Genomic DNA, 22,610 nt, shown 5'->3' with positions numbered 1-22,610 from the left:
GGACGTTGCTAAGGGTTTTCAGTGCTCCTCTGTCTCTGGAGGCTAAAGGGTCAGTGCTCAGCGGGGAGAAGTGACGCCCCTGTCCTGGAATGCTATACTAATAAATAAACTACCTGGTTAACCCGGGCATCAAAATATTAAACAATAGAGAGCTTTTGCTAATGCCAAGCCCAGGGCGGAGGTAGAATGGGCCACGGGAAACCTAGTGAGTCAGGGTAAAAAGTAGATTAACTGTTTATATAATTTTAAAGCACACTCTTAAACAGAACTAGCTTTAGTTTTTGACTTAGAGTCAGCAATGACAGCAGGGGAGGCCCATTACAGTTCAAAGGTTACAGAGATGGAGCAGTTGTCCAGTAAGAAAGTCCTCCCCATAAAATATAGACCATTCTCTGGATGCCCGGGCTCACTCTTTCTGCTGCACTGAGGTCCTGATGGGACAAAGTCAAAGTTTTGAGATCTAAGGAGACTGTTGGCAGAAGTGAGTTTAGTAAGCTGTAAATTAATTACAGAGCTTTGGAGAGAGTCATTAACTCTGCTCTGTTACATGTTCACTCCTAATAATTTAAAAACCCTTCTATGTTGTTTGGATGCTTTCCTGTTGTCAGATTTTTCAGATTTGCCTTGGAACAATTTACTACTGTTCTGCCTTTAAATCCTTTAAGTGTAGGCCACAAAACCTCCAAGGAGCATTCATAATAACTTTCTGAGCAGGGAGCAACAGAATAATAGGAAAAGGTTTAAAGTGTCATTATTTAGTTTGAGGGTTTGACCCTGTAAATTAACCCTGCCACCAAGCTGCTATAAACTTCACATGTAAGCCTTAAGACACCAACAGAGACCCTCATCAGAAAAAGATTTACAGAAATCTCACTCATATTTGACTTCCCCCTTGAATAACCCCTAAAGTGAGAACATATTGTCTCATTGTTTTTTCTTTTCAGCAGTTTTATGTATTCTCAAGATCCACATCTTAAAGTCATCAAACAATCCACGGGATTTTGGAGTAAAGGCTGTCTACATCACTCCTTTCAGATTATATTTATTTGTTGCCTTGGATTATAGCAGACAGCCATGACTCATGAAGTTAAATCTCATGAAGTCTGGGGGGGATCTTATTCAGGACTTTCTACGTGAAAACAAAGAGTTTTTAATGTGTGCTCTTAAAACAGCCCAACCTTATTCTGCTTTTGTGGTCAGTCATTCAGTTTGTCACCTTCAAGCTTTTTCTGTCCCACTTTCCCTTTGTGCTGCCGTCCCTCATGCTTGGTTTCTTCACACAAAGGGGGAAACTAGCTGCCGACTTCTTTTTAAGAAACTCTGTGTGTGTGTGCTGTATGACAGTTATAGCGTCTACATTCCAGCACAGCGGGGAGGTTTCCAAGCGCTGTCTGTTTCTGGTTTAGTTCGCAGTTACTTGCAGTGTGTTTGTTGTATCTGTCACTTGCAGGACAGTGACAGTGTGGTGTTCTGCGGTGTTAATGTACGTACGCCAGAGCCATGATGCTCAGAGGTCGGCCCGCCAACGATTCGAGGCACATCAGTGTCTTCATGTTGTCGGACGAAAGGCTCATCCCGCTGTCCGAATGACCCTGATGAAGATGGAGAGACAAATATATGGTGAACACAATTGACATTTGCGTCTTTATTAGTAAAAATATAAGTAAGTGAGAAATTTACATGTGTATATAAAATACAAAGCACAACTTATTAAACTTTTATCATTAGAACAAGAATACCAGGAAATTTGTCCCTGAGAAATAATGAAACATTCTTCTTTACCAGTTCAAACAGTTCAAGTATAAGTGACAAGATCTGAGTCTTTGTCTGAAGTTCAAGCCTAGTTTAGCATAACTATGGTCATTTTTATCGTACAAATCTAGTATCAAGTATTGGGCAGAAACTGTGCTCATATACTTGCATTTCTATTTGTAAAATGGCTCGGACTCAGTTGCTCCCGGTACCACTTTACGGAAAACACATACTATGCCTATACTTGCAGAATCTGGGGTTACAACATGTAACCAATGTTGTAGGTTAGTAGGCCGTGCTGACTTTGCAGCAGCAGTTGGATGTATAATAAATTGGACATTTTAAACATTTAGATTCAACCTACTCACACCTGGAAGGCATTCAGGTGCAGCTCAGAAAGACTTTGCATACTAGATCTGTGTAATATTGTAGCTATGATATTAGTTAGGTGTAATTATCAAACATCAATACACAGTTGGTATAGGTGCAACTCTAACAACTGAGCTGACAATAAAATATGTTTTGAGAATTCATTTTAATTACTCATATTGGTACTTGGTATCTGCCTTGGTCCGACAGTAAGTGGTATCGGTGCATCACTAGCAATAATCCATATTGTACTGACTGTTTCTGGATTAGCTTTAGGCTGAAAAACTCACCCCATGATTCTCATTTGTCCCGTTCTCCATGGTAACCTCATCAAAGGTTTTTACACTAGCGGGACGGATCTTGATGTTCCTGGAAAAAAAGCATTTCTATTAAGACACTACAATGCCCTAAAAAGCTCTGCTGCCGTTTAGAGAATCATTTGACTATCGTGGAGCCAAATAAGCCAAAGTTCAGAAACAAAACCCCAAGAACTTAATCACTAAGATCAACAACGAGGTGCATCTACGACATTGTACTTTGAAAACACACCTTGTTTGTTTTGCATTTCAACACTCTGAGGCTAAAACAGCAGCTTAATCTAACGCAAGGGGTAACTGTCTTTAGTGCTTTTCAGCACCTCCTCAATGCACACACTTGGAGGACCTGTTAAAATCCAAGAGCTCCACAAATATTGTTTTAAGTGGACATAAATCTTGAAGCTGGTTCTATAGTTCTGAGGGAATTTCCTCACAGGAGCCACAGTTCTGAAAGTCCTCCGGCCATCGAGCTGCTGTGTTTGCTGATTTCTTATCACATGCCAATCAGGACTCTCATTGTCCTCAGGTCGGTCCTGAATGTTCCCCTGGTTGAGTTTAGTCTGAGCGCTAAAGGAACAATAATTGTTCTGGATATTTGTCAGAATAAAATAAGAAAATGATTTAGCCACTTCCTTTTCAAAACAGACTATGCGCTGCTTGGCTGTAACACTGTGAGGATTGGTTTACATATACGTAAGACAAGGTGATTTATTCCCTTTCAATGTCTTAACAAGTTCATATGGGAGTGCAACAGATTTGAGCCAACAAAACCAAGAGTTTACAGTCCAGCTAGTGGCTCTGTGCGACTGCACTCGGGGACAGCTGTGTTTATTAGTTTTGCAGGAATTTGGTCGTAAATCCAAATCTTGGACAAATATTAATTTTGACCTGATGATGGCTCTCGATTAAAAAATTAAGAATGTCAAAGTTCATGCTTAGTCGAGCATAAAGGTCCATGACAGAATTCAAGAAAAAAGCCACAAATGTGAAACTCATGGTGGGCAAGAGAAGTCAAGTGAAAAATTTTGTCTCAGCCCATTTAACAGATGCTCAACTATTTCACTATGTGAAATATTTTACCGTACTGATGTTGCTAGAAAAATAAGTCAGTGAAACTCCAAAACCAGTAGGATAAATTCACTAATATCTGAACAAACTTTCACACCAATCCATCCAGTTGTGGAACATTTTCAGTCTTGACCAATGTGGTGCACAAGTCAACACTGCTGTCACTTGTTCTATGCCGGTACTGTAGCTAAGAAGAACAGCTAAAACAGCGATCAGTCTGTTCAAAACGTTCTACCTTCCAGGTGTTAATCAAAACTCATATGATGCATGTTCTTACCAGGTGCTCCCAGAGTTGCGGTGTGAGGCTGGTCGTGTGGGTGTCTCCTCTGATGGTGATGTGGCAGTCTGCTCTCCCACCTTCGCTAGCAACGCTGTGTTGATGGGTATGTAGTGCTTACCCTCCTAAATCAACGAAACAGCCAGATTTATAGTCAATGCCGTGCGCGCTACGCAAACACACACACCCACAGCTCGTGGCATGCAGCCAAAGAAACCAGGGTCATGCCTAATAAATCCATAACCCTATTCATGAAGTTGGAGCAGAAAGCAGCAGAGTTCATGACCAGCCTGTCGGCAGTGAAACAACAGCTTTATTAATGAGAGCCAAACCCCTTCACTGTTCTTTCAGCCCAGTGTGAACTGTTTCTCATCAAGATCCAGATTCATTTGTAGTGCAGCATGCTGTAGTTTTGACGCAATGTGTGGCCTTGTCCTTATCTCTTATTACTTCACTGGGCAACCGACAGTTCTGTGCAGTCTTGGCAGGAGAAGTGAAATATAATTCCTTTTTCCTTTAGTTCCTATCTGTCTGCGGTAATGTACATTGTTGACAAGAAGCCAGTTCTCTTCAGTGAAAAGAAGATACATGACAGATCCTGATGACTGAAGATTGTTTGGTCTGAACAAATTTTCTGTAATCAGTGACAGTTGATGCTAAGTGCTCCTCTTGCTATAACAGCTTGGTATTCTTTTGCCAAAAATGCGTTTTTGTTTTAAATTTCATTCCCCTATGTAAGTTATACTGCTTTATAGAGGTGATAATAATCGTTCATATTCCTTTCAATAAAGAACAGAACAACCTGTCTTCAAAGGGTCGTTTAAAATACAGAACAATGTCACTCACTGGCACATGACAAGCCTTATGTTTCAGATTCTCTGCTTCACTTATGATCAGTCATAACCTGTTCAGAGCTCTTGTACAAGACATCTTGACACACAGAGACATGACATATGCCATTAGTGAAAGTGACCTGATCATATGTTGGGATTTTTTTTTTTTCTTTTTGCAGCACATGCACACAAACAACGCAAAAATCAACAAATGTAATTTAGCGGCTTCGGTATCTGTCACTTGAAACTGTTGTACTGTAACAACTTATTGGACACTTCAACAGAATGGAGCCATTGTCAATGTTATTAGTAACAGCCAAACAGCGAGTCAAAATGTCTGCAGTGAAAAGGCTTAGTCAGCTGTATTTAATTTTGGTATTTCCTTTCACTTTAATATCTTTGCATAACAACCAATTATGCTGACCCGACAGTTGTTCAGCCTTCTGAGAGTTATATAAAATCTACAAGCAGTGTGTAACATTCATACTAGACAAGGTTATCTTGCATCAAACTAACAATTACGTTGTTTCTCCATGTGTTTTGAAGTGTGGTTCCTCTTTCGAGGCCCTTTCAAAGGGAGCCAAGTGTTCGTGTTGAGTGTTCCTTCCCTTCTCAGTTGCAGTAAAGGGACCCTCCAGGGTAAAATGCCACAATAAAACCTTTTCACGCAGCTGGGCTCTGATCGGCACCGATGCTTCCTAAATATCTGCAGTGTTTGTGACTCACTCTGCAGAACTAGTGACTAATATTGCTAACACTGTCTTGCAAAGCCAAAGCATGGCCAGACTTCTCCAATATGTGGGGGTACTTTAAATACATGACTTCAGTATTTGTAAGTTAGTGAGAAAACACCTCCATAAATCTTGTATCTCAATAAACAAGTTTAAATAAAGTCTGACTTCACATCAGAACCCAACAGCTGGTGATGTTAAACTGTTGAACTTTCACACACTAAAGCTTTAACATGTAGAGTTCTATGGGTAGACACTTTCTTGTGTGTCCTACCTGCTGCACGCTGGCCTGAAGCAGGTCTCCCAGTCTTTCCACCAGCTCAGTGAAGGTTGGTCGCTCTTGCGGTTCACCCTGCCAACAGTCCAGCATGGTCTGGTATCTGTGAGTAAAGAATACACCGGTGAACACACACACACACTGCAAGCATACTGGATGGACATGATTAATGTTCATGCCAAGAACAACCGGCAGTATATTTGGGTTGACGTATTGTAACATTTAACAAAATCCGTGCAAAAACATTTAGCACCTTCAGGAAGAAAAACCTCAGGACTGGTGGTCTTCTGTCTCAGTGTCTTCAATAAACAAACCTCTGTCCACTGAGCAACCACATCTGGTCCACCTTTAAATCAGCTGTCATCTGGACCAATCCTGAGCCTCTGGGACTCTACCTGACTCTCTCCTTGTCTTGAATAGGAGAGAACACAGCCTCACTAAGGTCTCTGACAAGCTGTCAACGTCTATGCTCATGTGGGAAGACCCTGAGTCTTCATGTGAGTTTCCATTGCAGCAGTCTGCCTCATTTTGCGGATTCATTTAGAAACAGAGCACCAGGGCTGCTGTTTAAATTACCTTCACAGCATGTTACTGACTGATCACTGTCAGATCCCTATCCTGTTTCTGTTGCAGCCACCACCAGTGTCCCTATAGAGATATTAGGTTTTATGTAAGTATAGCCACTATGATGATGGAGTCATATTTAGTCAATCTCAGGTTGGAGGACTTGGACAAGCTGTTGGTCTCTTCCTGCGGTAAAGACTCCACCACCTCTCCATCTGTGTTTTCATGTGTCTGCTCCTCTCATCGTCAGGCCGAAAGAAGCCCATCAAAATGAATGTGGAGACTCCAGGTGGTAGGCCTCCTAACAGTGACAGGATGTGTTGAGCATGATCACAGCCCTTAAGCATATCATTGAGGAGGAAGTAGACACATTGTATGAATGCACAGTTTAAACCACATTTCCTGCCTGGTCAATAATGAGAATAAATAGCATGGCCCCACATGCTTTGGGTCTTTAGGGAATTTGGTGTTTCTGAGTGGGAAAATTCTGTAGAATTGAGCTAGTTCGTCCGGTTGAACAAGAGAGATAGAATGGGAAATGAGCAACCTAGTCATTGTACTCCCACTCGCCGGGAAGCATCCTTTAAATTCCACTGAAATGCATCAAAATAAGGGATCCTATTAACAGACAACATTCCCATGAACCAGTGCTTAAATATAACAAATAAAATGACACTGCCTCTAGCCTCATGTGTATTCTCATCATTCGTATATTCAGTTTGGGATGAGGGTCATGGTGTCATAACCCAGGATCAGGGACACCTGTGATCAACTGCAGAGCTCCTGACGGGATCAACAGATTTCACCGCACTGACTCCGAGTGCATTGCTGGGCATCCCATTTAAACTGATATCAGCAGCTTTTATCTTGACTTTAAATTAGAGGCAGGCCTCGCTGCTATAAGAATGTGAAATATGTGATCTGGCAGGTCTATTTTTTCAGTTCCTCAGTCCAGGCAGGACAGCCTGAGAGATTCTTGGCACCAGAAGGTCTGCATCTACAGATCTTTTGCTCTGACTTAAATCTCAGTCTGGACTTGATTTTGTGTATCATTTCCAATCACTGTCTCCATTGTGAGGCCAATGAATTCATTCGGTTAGCTTTATTTGGCACAACATGATTTAAAATTCTGGACCTTTTGATACCACGACATCATTAAGACGGAGCGCAGCTTTATGCTTTCAAAATAAATAAGATATGTAAAGTATAACTGTGCGAGTCGTATCAAATTAAAACCAGACGCAACGTATGCACACATGTCAGAGTGAGAGTAGAGCTCAGACTGTGATTGCTGGATCAGATGCACATTCAAAGGAAGAGTCTTATTACAAAAAAAAGGTTTGACAAGATAAGTCTCTGACTGACAGCGATGATACCACAGAAGTACTCAGTGTTCTACCACAGATATTTTTGTATCCTCTGGCCCCTGCTGAAAAACACTTACTACAATTTGAATGTAGTGCTCAGTTATGTCTGCACCACTGTCAAACAGAAAATGCTTCTGAGAGTTTTAGGCTTGCCACTGCAGAGCCAATCAGCAGCTAATGTTTCCTTCTGCAACATGTGGAGCAGGATTACCCTTGATTCTTATCAGACGCCCCTGACCTGCTGGTGCGATAGTAATAGGGGAGACAGAAACAATGCCTCCTCTTATTATATTGATAAGGGAGGCTTGTACTTGCTGCATTTGTTTCACTGGCCTCTGTAATAAAAGCCAGTAGCATGGAGCCTGCTGCCTGGAATAATCATGTGCTTTAATTACAATGAAGCCAAAACACTTCAAATATATACATACATATATCAGTATTTCTTTTCACAGATTAAACTATATATTTTAGTTTTTTCCTGAAGTGCAAACAATAAAGCTAGATGATCAGTACAGTAAGTACAGGAGCAGGCTTTTTACTTTCTTTTGCTCTTTACTGAAGTATAGTTAATAGTTATTCTTACATTTCAGAGGAAGAATATTCTGGTGCTCTCATCCTGGTCCCTTCTTTCAGTCTACAGCAAAATTCTTCATCCATCTGGACGCCGGGGTATGGCGAGGCACCTGGGAGAGGAAGAAAATGAATTGTCGTGCATAAAAAAGGTAATCCATTTGTTGGACTACGTATATCTTGAGAGATGTCAGTGTAACCTCTACATAAACATAAAACCATGCGTACCCACCAAACTATTAGAAAACATGTAAATATAAAATACTTTTAATGTTTGTACAATGACCCACTAATGACATACAGTAAAAGTGTAATGTTGACTCATGAATCTTTGCTTGCTTTATTGGGTCACGAACTATATCGTCTGTAATAACATCTTAATGTAAAGTCTGCTTCAGTTTCTGTTCTCTGGGGAAACGTGAAAAAAAGGTTAAATCCAATATCCAGTTTGGTTGGTTCTGGGAAATAATGCCATTAATATAATATTTGGACTCATTAAATAATATTTTTGTTTGCTTGAATCCCCGCACACGCTGTAATATATCATCTCTGTGGCTGTCCAGATCCATAGGGAAGCACAGATTCAGCTTGGCAAAGTGCACTGCATGAAGAAAAGACAGTCTGTGATTTGTGAAGGAAAAACATTTCAGCTGTCACATGCTCCATAATTCTACTTGCAGCCGGTGTGGACTCCACGTTTCCCTGATGTGAGAGTTGGTGTGTAAAATATGTGCAGTACGCCTTATATGATCTTATCAAGCGTCATTTCGACGTTTAACCTTATAAGGCTCCAAATCTAACTGATATCTGTACATATCTGATATATAGATATTGATATATGACATCTGTATGTATTATGTAAAAAACTGTGTCCTATAAAATGATCATATTTCATTGTATCTGTTTGTACCTTAATGTGTTAATAATTTAATTAATTATTCATCTTAATTTATTAGAAAGAAGACATTTTTAAACGCTTGTATCGAATCATTATTATTTAGTAAGAATAACACCATGTTATCCTTCCTGGTACACTTTTTATTATACTAACAAGCTAATGAAATACCTGGACTCACAAAATGACACACTTTTGGTTCACAAAACCATCTGAAAAACACACCTGGGTTACCAAAATCTGACCTCCAAACATGATCAGGTTGCAAAACTCACTCCATTGCCATTTTTTTTTTTTTGGACGCTTTGTAACCACGTTTCCTGATTTATTTTTCTGAGGACCAGCTAACACTACCCAGATGTGTTTCTTTAATGGAAAATGTGTGTCAAGAGCAAAGAAGAGGAAGAGAAAGAAAAAGGTGCCATCATGACGTCAGTGCTCTTTCTGTTGAAAAGAATATACAATTCGTCACACTCGACAGCACTGAATGGCGCTGATTCAAAAGCAGCACAGCCAAAAAGTACAGTGTAGCAACATAGCTTTGGACTCCTATGTTTTCCCTGCTTCCTATGGAGACCTTTGAACATATAATATTTCATGTTGAGTCTAGCTATAGAAACGTGTTGTGAGCTCTGTGCCATGGTGCGCAGGCAATCATGGGCCGACACACAATGCTGCCTTAAAGGCTGCAGTGGTTTCACAGCAGGGGCGCACTTTACACTTTACCGGCTGCTTGGTTACTGTGACTTTACGTTGCCAGCTGGGAAGAAGTGCACAACTTAAACAGGAGGTGTTCTCCTGTGTTTCAGTGTCCCATGCCTGTGCTAATAGGCTTACATGGGCACTAATGGTATTTGCATGAGTGCCAGGAAAATAGTTTCCTCAGACTGACAATGGAAGTCGAGGGGCTTTGTCCCGAAGGCACAATTACACAATGGAAGAAGACCGTTACTGCCCAGTACATCTGGTGAGACTGTATAAGTGGGGGCACCAAGCCAGTCCACCAATTTGGAGCTCTCTTCTCACTGATCATACTGTATATTATAACCCAGTGTTACACATATGTTGGGTTTTAAATGCATTTTTAAGTGTTTGAAAAACATTGTTAACCTGTAATGAAAATGAATTTCCACTGTAAATGCTCAAATAAAATCTACTGTATAACGTCTTATGATGGTTTTAACTTGTGACAGAACTCATTTTTGACCGAACCACATACAGTTTGGATGCAGATGATATAGGTGCCACCCTTTGCTTGAAAACTCACCTGTCAAGTCCCTGACTGTAAGGCCTATTTAAAATCTGTCATTAAACAAACCCAAGGTACCTTCGCAGCAAGTTTAAGTTCCTGTGTATTTAGTTCATTATAGATCAGATGTGTTTGTTTTTCTAACAAGGTTATTTTGCTGCTGTGCATGTTAACAAGTATAAATGGATGCTGCACTCTAAATGCTGTGACACTTACCCAGAGAGAAGATCTCCCACATGAGAACACCGAACGACCAAACGTCACTCTGAGTCGTGTAGATCTTGTCAAATATGGCCTCAGGAGCCATCCACTTGAGAGGCAGCCTTGCCTGTGTACGAGTATCGAGATAAGAAATAATTTACTGCCTTTTCATTGTTAATCTGAATTCTGAGAGCAGGCTTGATTCAGCTAACTCAGTTTCCTGAGCAGCGTACTTCAAACAAACACAGAAATTTGTGGGACATTTCCAGCAACTGCTGAATTTATTGAATCCTTGTTTCTGCCAAGTCAGTGGTAGCCTTGCTGTGGTTGCTATTTATTAATCAAACTGCTTTTGAAAATTTTTTTCTGCAACACAGAAAGCACAGCTGTGAAAATAAACTAATACCGTGAAACAGGCTTTGATAAACTTACATCTCCTTTGCGCACATAATCCGGGTCTTTGTAGATGTCTCTGGCGAGTCCAAAATCACAAATCTTTACAACATTATTTTCGGAAAGGAGGATATTTCGTGCAGCCAAATCGCGATGAATGCACTGATGAAGAAAAGAAAGAGACAAAATCATATTCAATGAGGTGTCCATAACATCACGTTTTCTTCATATTACTGACTTTGCACTACGTGCAGAGAAACACATGGTCAGGTCATCAGTGATATTACAATAGGAAATTATTTCTGTTGTAAATTGTTCGCAACAATGGCTTTATTCTCTCATCAGTCTCATCCGGTTTACACAAAACTATGAATGAAAAATGAAGTTTGAGTTTTAGACTGAGGTCCTTTAAAAATCATCTGTATAAACTGGGTCAAATAAGAAGCAATATTTCCTCTTTTAACATTTTTACTTCATTGTTTCTACCTGAACATTTTGCTGATTAAATATTCTGATAAAACATAAAAACACCCACATTAAATAATAAAAGATGTACACTGTTCTGTTGTGAAGAAGAGAATACCTTGCGTGAAGCCAAGAACTCCATGCCTTTTGCAACTTGGAAACTGTAGCATATTAAATCTTCCAGTGTCAGGACTCGCTTATATAAATCCTCTGATTCTGTGAAACAAAAGGACATGAAGTTTCCCCAGTGAGATATATTTTTCAGTCCGGACATATATGGCTTTTAAATTTAAGACAATAATCCTACTCATCTAGACAAGTTTTTAAACGCGGTCAGTGTGATCAAGAGCTCCCTACACCTGTCAGATAAATCAGAGACGATGGATCAGGAACAATTATCATGGGGAATCTGCAAATGTTAAGTCCTGAACTACAGCACGTCATCTTAACAATCCATCCTGTTACGTACTTGTGTCCTCCTACACACTCAGTCTTTTAAACATCCTTGTAAGAAGAGCGATAAAAACACGTTGCGATTCCTTCTAGTTTTAAGATGTCAGGTGAAACGTGTGGTTATGGTTGCAGTGCGCTGGTCTGAGGTCTGAGGTCTGAGGGAGGAACTCACAAGGAGTCCTACCACTGAGCCACCTGAGTAAACAGCTAATCAAACCAGAAATAACACATCAGAAAAAACATGGCTGACGTGCCGAGTTGAAGCCAGAGAGCAAAGCAATGCTCGGGTCATGACAGGAAATAAACAGACGCCTCCCCAGACTCAGTGGGGTGACAGTGGCTCCCGCTGCAGTGATTGTACTGCTGAACAGGAGGAGGAAATGTCCCATCAGACTCCGACTAGAAAACAATCTGAGGGGAGCTCTCGGCTGGAGGGGTGGAGCAGAGGTGATAGGAGTGGGGGGTGGGGGTGGGGGGAAGGAGGGACAAACAGGCATGCGGGGGTTGAAAGGAAGCAAGACGTGCTTGGCCTTCTTGGCCTTTACCTTCTTCCTCTTCCTCTGAGTCGCAATAGCTCTTATCTTCGATAAAGCCAGAGCTGGCTGAGCTTCCGGTGCTGGCCACACTCTCCAAACGACGCTTCATGAGCTCGCTCAGCTCACAGCCCGATCCTGTCGGCACCACCTTACCGTCCTGGTTCTGATCATCACACACACATAATAATCAGAAGAGGTTACACAGAAACTTAAAACAATGACGAACAGCAGTCTTGTGTCATTGACAGAAATTAAAAAAACAACGACTCATCCAACTTATCCCAATAACTATTTAGCAACTTCCAGTTACTTCCTACTCACAGTGCTGAGCTTGCAGCTAAAAAAATAAGAAAGCAAGAGAACACATGACTCACCTTACAGACAATAAAGTCTTCTCTCTTGCTCCTCAAATAGTTGGACAAGTTGCCGTATTTGCAGAACTCAACAATCATCATCAATGGTCCTGTTGAGATGATATATTTCGAACGATGATCACAATGCTTACAGTAAAGAAATCCAGAAAGACAGCGATGCTAATTAAAACATACACAGACACTTAAATGATATAACTAACATTTATTGAAGTACTTATAAATTCTTATTAGAACTCCTATACAATTATAGGAGTTATTATAGTCTTACCTCCAGGTTTTGTGCAGGCTCCCAGCAGGTTGACCACATTCAGATGATGGCCAATGTGTATCAATATCTTCAGTTCTGACATGAGGGCTTTCCGCTCATTCGAAGTAGCTCCTCCTGCAACAATATAGACATGCACGCATTCAGAATTGAACTGTATACGATTAAACATCTCGAAAAAAACTGATATACTTTTGAATAATACAAAATTCCCAGTGAAAATCTATAAAACACCATTTTGTCAGGCTTATCCTAATGTCTTAATTGAAATAAATCTTTGTAAACAGCCTATTTTTGCAGCTGAAAAGAAGAGAATTTATTATTTTATTTACTGTATAAAACATATTTTGTAGAAATCTGTATCGATTATAAGCCTTAAATGTTTAGATCCATGAATATGATTTTTTTTTACACATTTTCCCCCTTATGAATTTCAAATTAAAAATCCGCCTGTGACAGTACATAGAGAAACTAGATGGAATAGCAATTTTGCATAAGGGCCAGTGATTTGAAGCAGCTTTTGTTGGAGTACATCCTCACAGATAAATGCGGATAAAATTAGAGAAACAAAATGTGAAGTGATCGCATTACATGGCTGATTTTGATAAGTCTCAAAAATGATACACGGTCTTCACTTTGAATGATGACAATCAAGATTTAGAGGTTGTTTCATGTTGCTTTGACCAACCACATATTTATGAGCTGAAAGTGAAAGCAGCCGGGGGAGTCACTGGCTAAATCACGGTCAGTTTGGAGAGACCTGCTGCTTTCCATTAAGTTTGACCTACGACTAACAACAGCCAGAGAGTCTGTTCCTCTCAGAGAGCTTTTGATTTATGCTGAAACATGATCAATGATAAGAAAGTGAGCAATACATCTAGCCAACAGGCCTATTTTCGATTATTACTGATACATCACCTGTTACCACAAATCACTGATAGGTCTGCAGTTTGCTTCTCTAGTAATAAACAAGAGCGAGAGTTTTAACAATGAAAGATGTCACTCACACATAAAGTTGCGCTGAATGAAAAAAAGCTAAGCAAGTCAAGTCAAAACTCTCTGTTTCTTGGTTTTCCTGCTTTCATTTTGACCCAGCATTTATAGTTTGTTGTGAATATTCGGAAAGACTTTGGAATAGGACTGTAAATAATTCCTGGTAAAATCACATCCGGAGACAAGATTATTTCCAAATGTTTCTCTAAACGTGGCAAATATAAACATACTTTTTAATCTACATTTTGTACTCGTCTTTCATACTTTTGAACTCTTCTTCACCTGCAGATTTTGGACAAGCTCTCAGATGTGCAGACACTCAATCTCTTCATCAGGGACAGGGTTAGAGGTCTTAGACCTAACCTCTCCCTGCACTTTGTAAGGAACAGACATTGAATTCTTTGCTTGAACTAATACACCTTACAAACATTAATTACACATGTTCTGCTGTAGCTTATGAGACTGTAGTGTGTACATAAAGTAAATCTTCCGCAGAAATGTCAGACAGTCATCTGCTACGCATATAACAGCAAGTGCTGAGAAGTTTATGGAGGAGGTTTAAGCTTTCTGTGTACAATTAACTAGAACGACCATGTTCACAAGCTAAAATTATGCAGAACATGCATCAGTGTAACTCTCTACTTCTTCCTAATTTTGTTAGCATCAATGGCTTTTTTGACATCCTACCTTTCAGCATTTTGACCGCAACTGTCTTGCAGGTTGAGAGCTTGTCGATCCCAAAGGCAGACGCCTCGACCACTTTTCCAAAAGCACCATGGCCGAGAGTTTTGCCTGTTAAAGCAAGAAGATATTTGGTAAGTGGGACGACATCAGAGCTTTCCGTCCCTCGGGCAAAAAAAAAAAAAAAAAATGGAAAAAGAATGGATTCTCTGTAAGTCAGGCTATGTGATTAAACCAACCTGCTGAAGCTCTGATCACCAGGCTGGTTTATGGTTCAGTTAAAGACTGGACGACAGCACGGGTCACTGATAAGTAATCACCCTACAGCACAAGATGACCCCTATTCCACGTATCTTAACGCAGCTTTAAGCTTTTATTAAGAAATACTTATAAGATTTTTAGTCATTTGCAAACTGGAATGTGCAATTACACATCTCACATGTGGTCAACAAATAAACCATTACACCATTAATATTGTGACTAGGGTCCATGCTTAATTATTGTCACTGCCAGTAATGCAGAAAATAATAATAATAATAATAATAATAATAAGCCTGTGGTGCATTTCCAATTACAATCCATGAAAGCTAAATCATATTAAATACTGTCTTTGCCAATTAACGGCAGAATAATGTATTGGCAGGTTTACACGGAGCTTACCTAGTCGCAGGCGGTCTCGGGGAAACTCCCACTTGCTGCTGTCATACTGTAGAAGGTCATTCTGCTCCTCGAGGGGATACTCGTCAGGGTCAATTATGATAGATGGACCCATCTTATAGTGTGCAGGTTGCTGTTTTAAAGGAACATGAATTGTATGCTGTTAGTGTTTTGAACTAAGCCATGGAGATTCTCGCTTACTTTGTTTGCACGACCACATTATGTTCTCCTCTGAGGACATACCGTAGATTGAGACATAAACTAAGCACTTCCTGTCAGTAAATGTGCAAATCATAACTTCTGGCTAAATTTATCCCTAAATTAAACCATCTTTCACAACAGGCATGAGTCAGTTGTCCTCGGGAGCCAAATCAGCCTTCCAGAAAAGAACATAAAAGAGGAATGGCAAAGTTTTGTATGAAAGCAATGTCACGTCCCACATCTTGGCATGTGGTTCCTAAGAAAAAAGAACTGGAATGCCTTACCTTCCTTAGTTTGCGAATGAAGAGGATAAGCATGAGCCAGAGGAAGGTGGCTGCAGCTCCCGTACACACCAAAATTATGACCTCAACATTTGGCTTCCCTTCATCTCCTGGAAAGAGAAGAACTGTCGTCAACTACCAGACCTCTTTGGCAGAAAATCATTGTGTACTTTTCACCATCTCATAAGTTGTCATTCTATTTACAGGGATTTATGGAAAATTGGAAAAAAAGTGAAACAGTCTGTTACTAATTTGCAAATAAAGAGTGTGGTTTTCAACTGACGGCGCACAAACTTTTATTTGATGTCATTTTTTCTCTTGTTTATTTGTTTCTTCCTAAATTTTCTCTGAGTGGTTGTATATAAAAATGAAGTGGAAATACACTTTGGTGTTTATTTCTGGATTATTTAGGACACGCATACCACACTTCCTTCTGTAGCGTTTTCTGTTTTTCTAACCATCCTTGAATGGATGTTTTTGAAGTTTTTCCAGCTCTTATTTCAAGCAGTCCTTGACTAAACAGGAGAACATGCATACAGCTGGTTGCTGGAATATTTTTATGATAAAGATGGCAAGGTTAAGCACAAGCATAAATATTATTAAGGGCCCTGGAAGAACGATATCTCACTTTCTCATGTCATTGTTCTTGCAAAGGTACACAGGTAGATACATGCTGAAAGACAAGCCTTCTACTCCAATTATCCTCTGTGTGTTTCAAGTCCCTTGGTGGTTGTGGAAGTCATTAGTGGACCTCTTAACACTTCACAGAGGTTGTGTCCTCTAGGTAACGGCCCTCAGCCAAAGCCATGATCATAAAACACAAGAAGGAATTCACTTGGCATTCCTCACAGCCACAAATGTTCTGTCAAGGGAGACTTTTTCTCACTGAAGTCAGACCAAAATTATTTGTAGTGATGAAAATAAAACATGAGGCCAAAAGGGTCTCCGAGTTGTTTTGAGTGGATATGCAGATAATGCATTGATCCCACGGCTTGGACATGTGATTAGTGTATTTGATGTGTAAATGCAGCAGGCATATTTCTTTATGTTTTAGGAAGTCCCACAGTGTCTGAATGACTCACCAAGCACAGTAACAATGGCACTTGTTTTCACAACACCTTCTACATTTCTGGCTTCACACTCGTACAGACCCTCATCATCTTTCTTCACCCTCTCGATGGTCAGAGTCCCGTTCAGTCCCAGCGTGATGCCTGCAACACAAATACTTTGAGTTAAGTTTTAGTTAATGACACCATAAAGCTTTAAAAGGTGTGGCTTTTAACACTTAGGACTACATTTTTGTTCAGGCGCAGGATGGCAGTAGTGCAATAGCAGGTGAAATGCCTGAGCTTGTAAATATCATTTTCATTGCGGAGTGGGCGGGACTGTGCTAGCTTTTTACACTGGATTTGAGTAGGAGCTCACAGTCATAAAAAGATATCAAAATAATTAGCACATTTCTCTTCTCACAGTATATAAATATGGCTGTATAAATCTGTATAAATCCAACTGAATCCACCCTTACGTTGTCAACCATGCTAGCAACAACATACATTCAGACCTTTCTATATATTCAATCGGTTAATGTTTTTCTGCCTCAAATTGGTTAAAACAGTCACCAAAATTGCAAAAAGTTTATATAACAGCACACAGACTATTCTTTTCCTACCTGGGCTTTGTTCCACTGGGACACCATTTTTGTACCAAACAATGTAGGGATGAGGAACCCCCCCAGCAAGGCAAGACAGAACTAAGGTGCTGCTACTGTTCACATCTTGATTAGTCAGATTTTGACTCAGCCACGGCTGTTGTCTCTCTGTAACAACAACAAAAAAACATTAGTTAGACGTGCTGCTACTCTGTCGTTTTAGACAGAAACTCGTCAAGGGTTGCAAGATGTTCCTGTGTGTACTGGCCTGCAGTAGCATGCCCACACGTGACTACACTTCAGCTGAATGACAGATTTTATCTAAGAACATCAGCTGACTATTTGAAAATAGATACAATTCATGGAAATATTGTTGCACAATAGAAATGTACTACATGGCTCCTCACGTCCTGCTCTAACTTACCCTCCACAGCAAGCGCAGCAATCTTGTGTTCAACTCTGTTGTGGAGCTTGTAGGCTTGACACCTGTAACCTGCAGTGCTGTTTCTGGACACATTACGCAGGAACAGCGAAAGGGAAATGGAGTGGGAGCTGAGCTGGAGTTGAGACACGTTAGAAATGATCGTTCGATTTTTGGAATCCAACCACTGTAGGCCTGTGTAGAGGAAACGGGTTGCACGACATATCAGAGTGATGTCTTCCCCTTCGATGGCCGTCCGTGGCTCGATTGTGATTTCCTCGCGGCGATCTAATGTGACAAAGCAGAGGAATATGGTAATTTCTGGTTATGGTAAATTCACTTCAGTAACAGATGCGTGATTAGTGGTAAGATAAGGTCAAGTTAATTTACAGTATGAATTAATTGTATTCTACATCTGTTTTACACGCATGCACGCATACTTCTGACCGGAGATCCTAATTTGGACAACAGATTTGGATACAAAACTGCTCATCAGAAGGACAGGAATGTCAAATTTGCAGCTATTTCCTGTTTCATCACCATTAATTGGAAGCACGTTGCCGGTGGATGGCGTTGCTGATGGTGCTCCTGCACTCATCCATTTGGAGTGAGGCTGAGTATGTGCCCCAAGGGAACCGGACTGTGCTTGTTTATTCAGTTTGCTGGAAAGCATTCTCTGTTCCGTAAGAGAAGACAGCTGTTATCACAATTCTGTCCTCTTTTTCTTTTTCTTTTTTTTTTTTTTAGCAGCATTCCTTCATTCCCTGTCTTCCTCACCTCTGGAAGAGAGCAGGATTCCTCTTGGGAATTTTCTCGCTCTGGGAGAGTCTTTTTTATGGTGCATGGCATTCTCGCTATCATGGGTTCATCTACACCCCACGCCCCCATCTCCAATAGCGGTCCTTCAGGTGATGTGATTCACAGAACTTTTAAGGGAATGTGATTCATTTTGTTGCAAAGTGAACCGCTGCTTGTGCGTAGCGACACCTCATCCCTGCTGTTATTGCATAACTGTCTCAATGGATTTTCATTTTGGGAACATTTGGAAATGCTCAGATGCACATAAAAAAGTAAAGTCTCATTGCACATGCTCATGGAGAAAGGGGAATGACCTGCTGGCACCCGAGTAGGAATGCAGTTATACATAGCTGTTTAAAAATGCGTGCCCTTATAGCGCTCCATATGGCTCAGGACATGTTTGCCTCTCTTCCACCCTGAAGCCATTCAGCTACAGTGGAAGATGTTTTCAATTAATGCCCCCCTTTGGTCTCTTTATTGCACAATACAGTCTGCACATTCCTGCCTGTTCTTGCAGTTCATTACAGCGTGCAATGTAAGCATAGATCATTTAAAAGAATCCAGCTCATGGTATAGTGCGCTTTGCAATCCTAATAAAGCTCAGCAGCATTTCCATGCTGATATATATCTATAATGGTGTACTCCGGTGACCCACTTACCATCAACATAGAAAGGCATCGTCATTGTGCTCTTGCCGTTCACATTTTGGGCAACGCAGGAGTAATTTCCTGACAAATGTGCCTCTCCAATCACCAGGGTGCTCACGGTCTAATTGGGATCAACAAGACAATTATCATTTATTCTTCAAAGAATACAACAAATGCTTACTATCACAATACTTCAACTGTGAAGTGTCGGTGTGATTTATTGTTTGACTTTCATTCGCCATCAGAGCTGCCCTTAACAAACAAGTGAGAGGTCTGGACCAAGCCTGGTGTGTTTTATACTCTCCAGTGCTTGACATTGATGAAAGGATACATCTGGAGTTTAAGAGCCCACTAAGTCTCTGTCAGACCTGTGCCATAGGTCTAAACCTGGAGCTCCATGTCCATTTCCTGGAAAGCACTTCTAATGCCATACTCAATTTTATCACTACAACAATTTAATTGCTTGAATAGACAAAATAATAAGTGAAACTTGGGTGCGGGCCAGACTGCGTGGGGGTCTGTTTAGTGTTCATAGTGACATCTGTTTTTTGGAGGCAGTCAGCAAATACATCAAAGAGAGTGAATGATGTGGGTGTATTTTCTGCCCTAAACTTCCTGAGCTTGGAGGAGCTATTGTGTTGACTCTCAGAAACCCAGCTGTAGCCATGAAACTCTTTCAGCGTCCCTGCACTGACATTGTTCACTAAACAAACATTCAGGCAGTAAAAGAATGAGTGTTATATCAAATTGTCCAAGCCATGCCAATATGACGTTTATCAAAACATCGATGGAGTGGCCTAATGGTATTGTGTTACAGCTATTACTCACTATAATGTAACCTGATAGTGAAAACAGTCATTTAAACGATTGCGCACCGTCCTGAAGAGGTGACCTGACCAGACACACTGTGACCTCTGTGCCTATGTCTTCCCCTTGTGTTTTCCTTATATTATGACCAGGTCCAGTCTCCCTCTGTACTGGGCCTTCTGGGGAGCCACTCAAGAGGCCCAGCCCTGACTATGTTCTTATTCACGGGCCAACACGATTTATGTAGGGTGACAGAGAGGAATTTGCTTCCAACAAATCCCACTTCTTTTAAACTGCTGCTTGTTATCATTGACCCTTAGTCCTAACCCTCATAAAGCACCAGCAACTGGCCAAAAGCACTTGTAAATAAGTAGTGCCTCCCAATTTATGTCAGGCACACATTAGAACTGATGTCGGGTGGCATAAGGATGAAATCACAATTTCTTTACTTGCAAAATAATTCAATATGAAAGAGCAGAAATCATTAAATCAACTATACGTGGATGTAAAATGCAGGTCAAGACTGAACAAAAGGTTTTGGATTGAGAATAATCACTGGTGCTTTCTGCTGTCAATCAGTTTGTGCCCTAATTTGACCCAGTCTAATGGCTTTCTTTAACCTAATCCTATACGTAGACTAAGGTTACGGCAGCGGAGGCCTGCTCTTAATTATGTTTGGGGTCAACCTGTAGCAACATGGCTGTACAAGACATCCACAGTAATGTCTACAGTTTCCACATTATGAGCTCTGTTTTGGGCTGGTATGTCACTGATTAAAGCTGACATGCTGGTAGATCTCAAACTGATGGCGAAAACCATATTTTGAGACGACTAAATGCACTTTAGATCGTTGAATTAATCGTAAATGTATTTTTTAAGCATTTTGATAATCAAAGCACATTAGTTATGGATGCGACATGTGTGTGTGAAAATTTGGGATTATTATTATATATTATATATATATAAAGTAAAATGGTAAAGACATACCTTGTTTTTTCCTTTAACTAGTTCAGTCTTGGAATTTATGCTCTTAATGAAGTTGTAGGAATTATTTCTCTTGTTATGACGGACTACCAGGATTGGCTCAGTGTAAGGTAAGCAACTGCAGGAAAACAAAAAGAAAAGGAAAACAAAGCTGATCATGAAGAATGCAACACATTTTAGGTTGTTTTCATGGAAACTTTAGTACAACATTAGAACACATCTTGCCAGATCCTTGAAGTAAAATCTGCCATTTTATTGTAAAAGCCCTACTGATTTGAGACAGTCCAGGTCAAAACCAGGTTGTTGTAAAACAGAGAAAGCCTTGATTTAACCCCCCACCCCCAAACTCTTCACCGCCTGTGGTGGGGAACAATCAGTCTGATGAGTGGAGAGGCAGAGAAGGAAACAGCAGCAGCGACAGGAAGGGCTGTGCTGCGCGTCACCTCGTACAGGAAGACCCCCCTCCCCCTCCACACTCTGGCCAGAGGAGATAAGGCTGATCCTGAGACCTTGGTGGTCAGCAAGGGAGAGCTGATAACTTCTCAACCTGTTGGTAAAGTCATCCCCATATTTCTGCCCCCGACACTATCTACCTTATTCGATAGCCAACATAGCAAGCTCCCCTCACCTCTAAACTCTACTCTCTAACCTGCAGACCCAACGTTTTCCCTCCTCTCCAAACTTCCTAGGATTAAGATGAGATACGATCTTGAGGGGCTACATGTTGGATTTACAGTGACAGGTACTTTGCAGGGTCAGGGCAATATAAAACAAACATTTTGCACAATTGGCCTCCCACCAGGCTATAGCTGTTCCTCTGTCTCATTAGTTGCCTGCCACAGTGCAGCCACTGTTCCCGGTGCCAGCCCTGATTATCTTTATGCCTGCAGAAAGAGCTGCTTTGACCTTACCAACCCTCTGCTATTATTTCTCATAAATCTGGCAAGTCTGAGATAATTTAATGAATAGCATAACTGAGACACTAGTGGATCAACATTGTCTAGAAAGTAGCATAATTTAGTCTCTTTCGGTCCACAGTGTTGTTTTTGTTAATGAAGCCGTGGCCTGATAACCCAAGGGTAAAGGCCCATTGTTTTTCTGACATTACGACTCACAGGTCTCCTGCTGTCATTGACAAGCCAGGATTTTAGGGAATGTTCCAATGTTCCTTTTGTTTGTGGGTTCACTAGCGGTAACTTATTCATTTGACGTCAGCCATATACACACAGTTCTGTTCAGCTCTGTAATAGCTCTGGGATTCTGAGATTAATATATCTCCCCCATGTTTCCCCGTTAGCGAGCAGAACGGCTGACCACAAAGAAAGGGCAGTTCTCCAGGGCTGCGTTCCTTTGATTAATGCGTCATGTCCTGGGACATTCAATGTAGATCTGTTTTATAGAGGGATCCCCGGGTCAGACTGGTGGTTCTGTAGCCTACATTAGCATCTCTGTGTGATCCTGTGTGCTTGGGATTTTTATTTTGAGTTTTTGATACTGATTTGTACAAAAGCAGCAACAGTAGACTTATCTGATTCA

The 22,610-nt window shown here is 40.8% G+C and overlaps 1 protein-coding gene across 1 annotated transcript in view; it reads right to left on the bottom strand.

The window, feature by feature from the left end:
* The window catches only part of kdrl (kinase insert domain receptor like), a 38,131-nt gene that overhangs the window by 2,708 nt on the left and 12,813 nt on the right, over nucleotides 1-22,610 (bottom strand). Inside the window, exons 11-29 of the mRNA XM_084549623.1 lie at nucleotides 21,078-21,192; nucleotides 19,296-19,404; nucleotides 17,842-18,126; nucleotides 17,439-17,585; nucleotides 16,852-16,980; nucleotides 15,773-15,879; nucleotides 15,291-15,420; nucleotides 14,637-14,741; nucleotides 12,960-13,073; nucleotides 12,692-12,780; nucleotides 12,327-12,480; nucleotides 11,447-11,544; nucleotides 10,903-11,025; nucleotides 10,486-10,597; nucleotides 8,139-8,238; nucleotides 5,622-5,727; nucleotides 3,784-3,908; nucleotides 2,412-2,490; nucleotides 1,492-1,592 (exon numbers count right to left, since the gene is read on the bottom strand). Coding sequence (XP_084405749.1) covers nucleotides 1,492-1,592; nucleotides 2,412-2,490; nucleotides 3,784-3,908; nucleotides 5,622-5,727; nucleotides 8,139-8,238; nucleotides 10,486-10,597; nucleotides 10,903-11,025; nucleotides 11,447-11,544; nucleotides 12,327-12,480; nucleotides 12,692-12,780; nucleotides 12,960-13,073; nucleotides 14,637-14,741; nucleotides 15,291-15,420; nucleotides 15,773-15,879; nucleotides 16,852-16,980; nucleotides 17,439-17,585; nucleotides 17,842-18,126; nucleotides 19,296-19,404; nucleotides 21,078-21,192 — 2,328 coding nt within the window. The remainder of the gene's footprint in view (nucleotides 1-1,491; nucleotides 1,593-2,411; nucleotides 2,491-3,783; nucleotides 3,909-5,621; nucleotides 5,728-8,138; nucleotides 8,239-10,485; nucleotides 10,598-10,902; nucleotides 11,026-11,446; nucleotides 11,545-12,326; nucleotides 12,481-12,691; nucleotides 12,781-12,959; nucleotides 13,074-14,636; nucleotides 14,742-15,290; nucleotides 15,421-15,772; nucleotides 15,880-16,851; nucleotides 16,981-17,438; nucleotides 17,586-17,841; nucleotides 18,127-19,295; nucleotides 19,405-21,077; nucleotides 21,193-22,610) is intronic.

This window comes from Chelon labrosus (assembly GCF_963514085.1).
Source record: "Chelon labrosus genome assembly, chromosome: 8".
NCBI lineage: Eukaryota > Metazoa > Chordata > Actinopteri > Mugiliformes > Mugilidae > Chelon > Chelon labrosus.
This window is presented reverse-complemented; position numbering and strand designations above follow the sequence as displayed.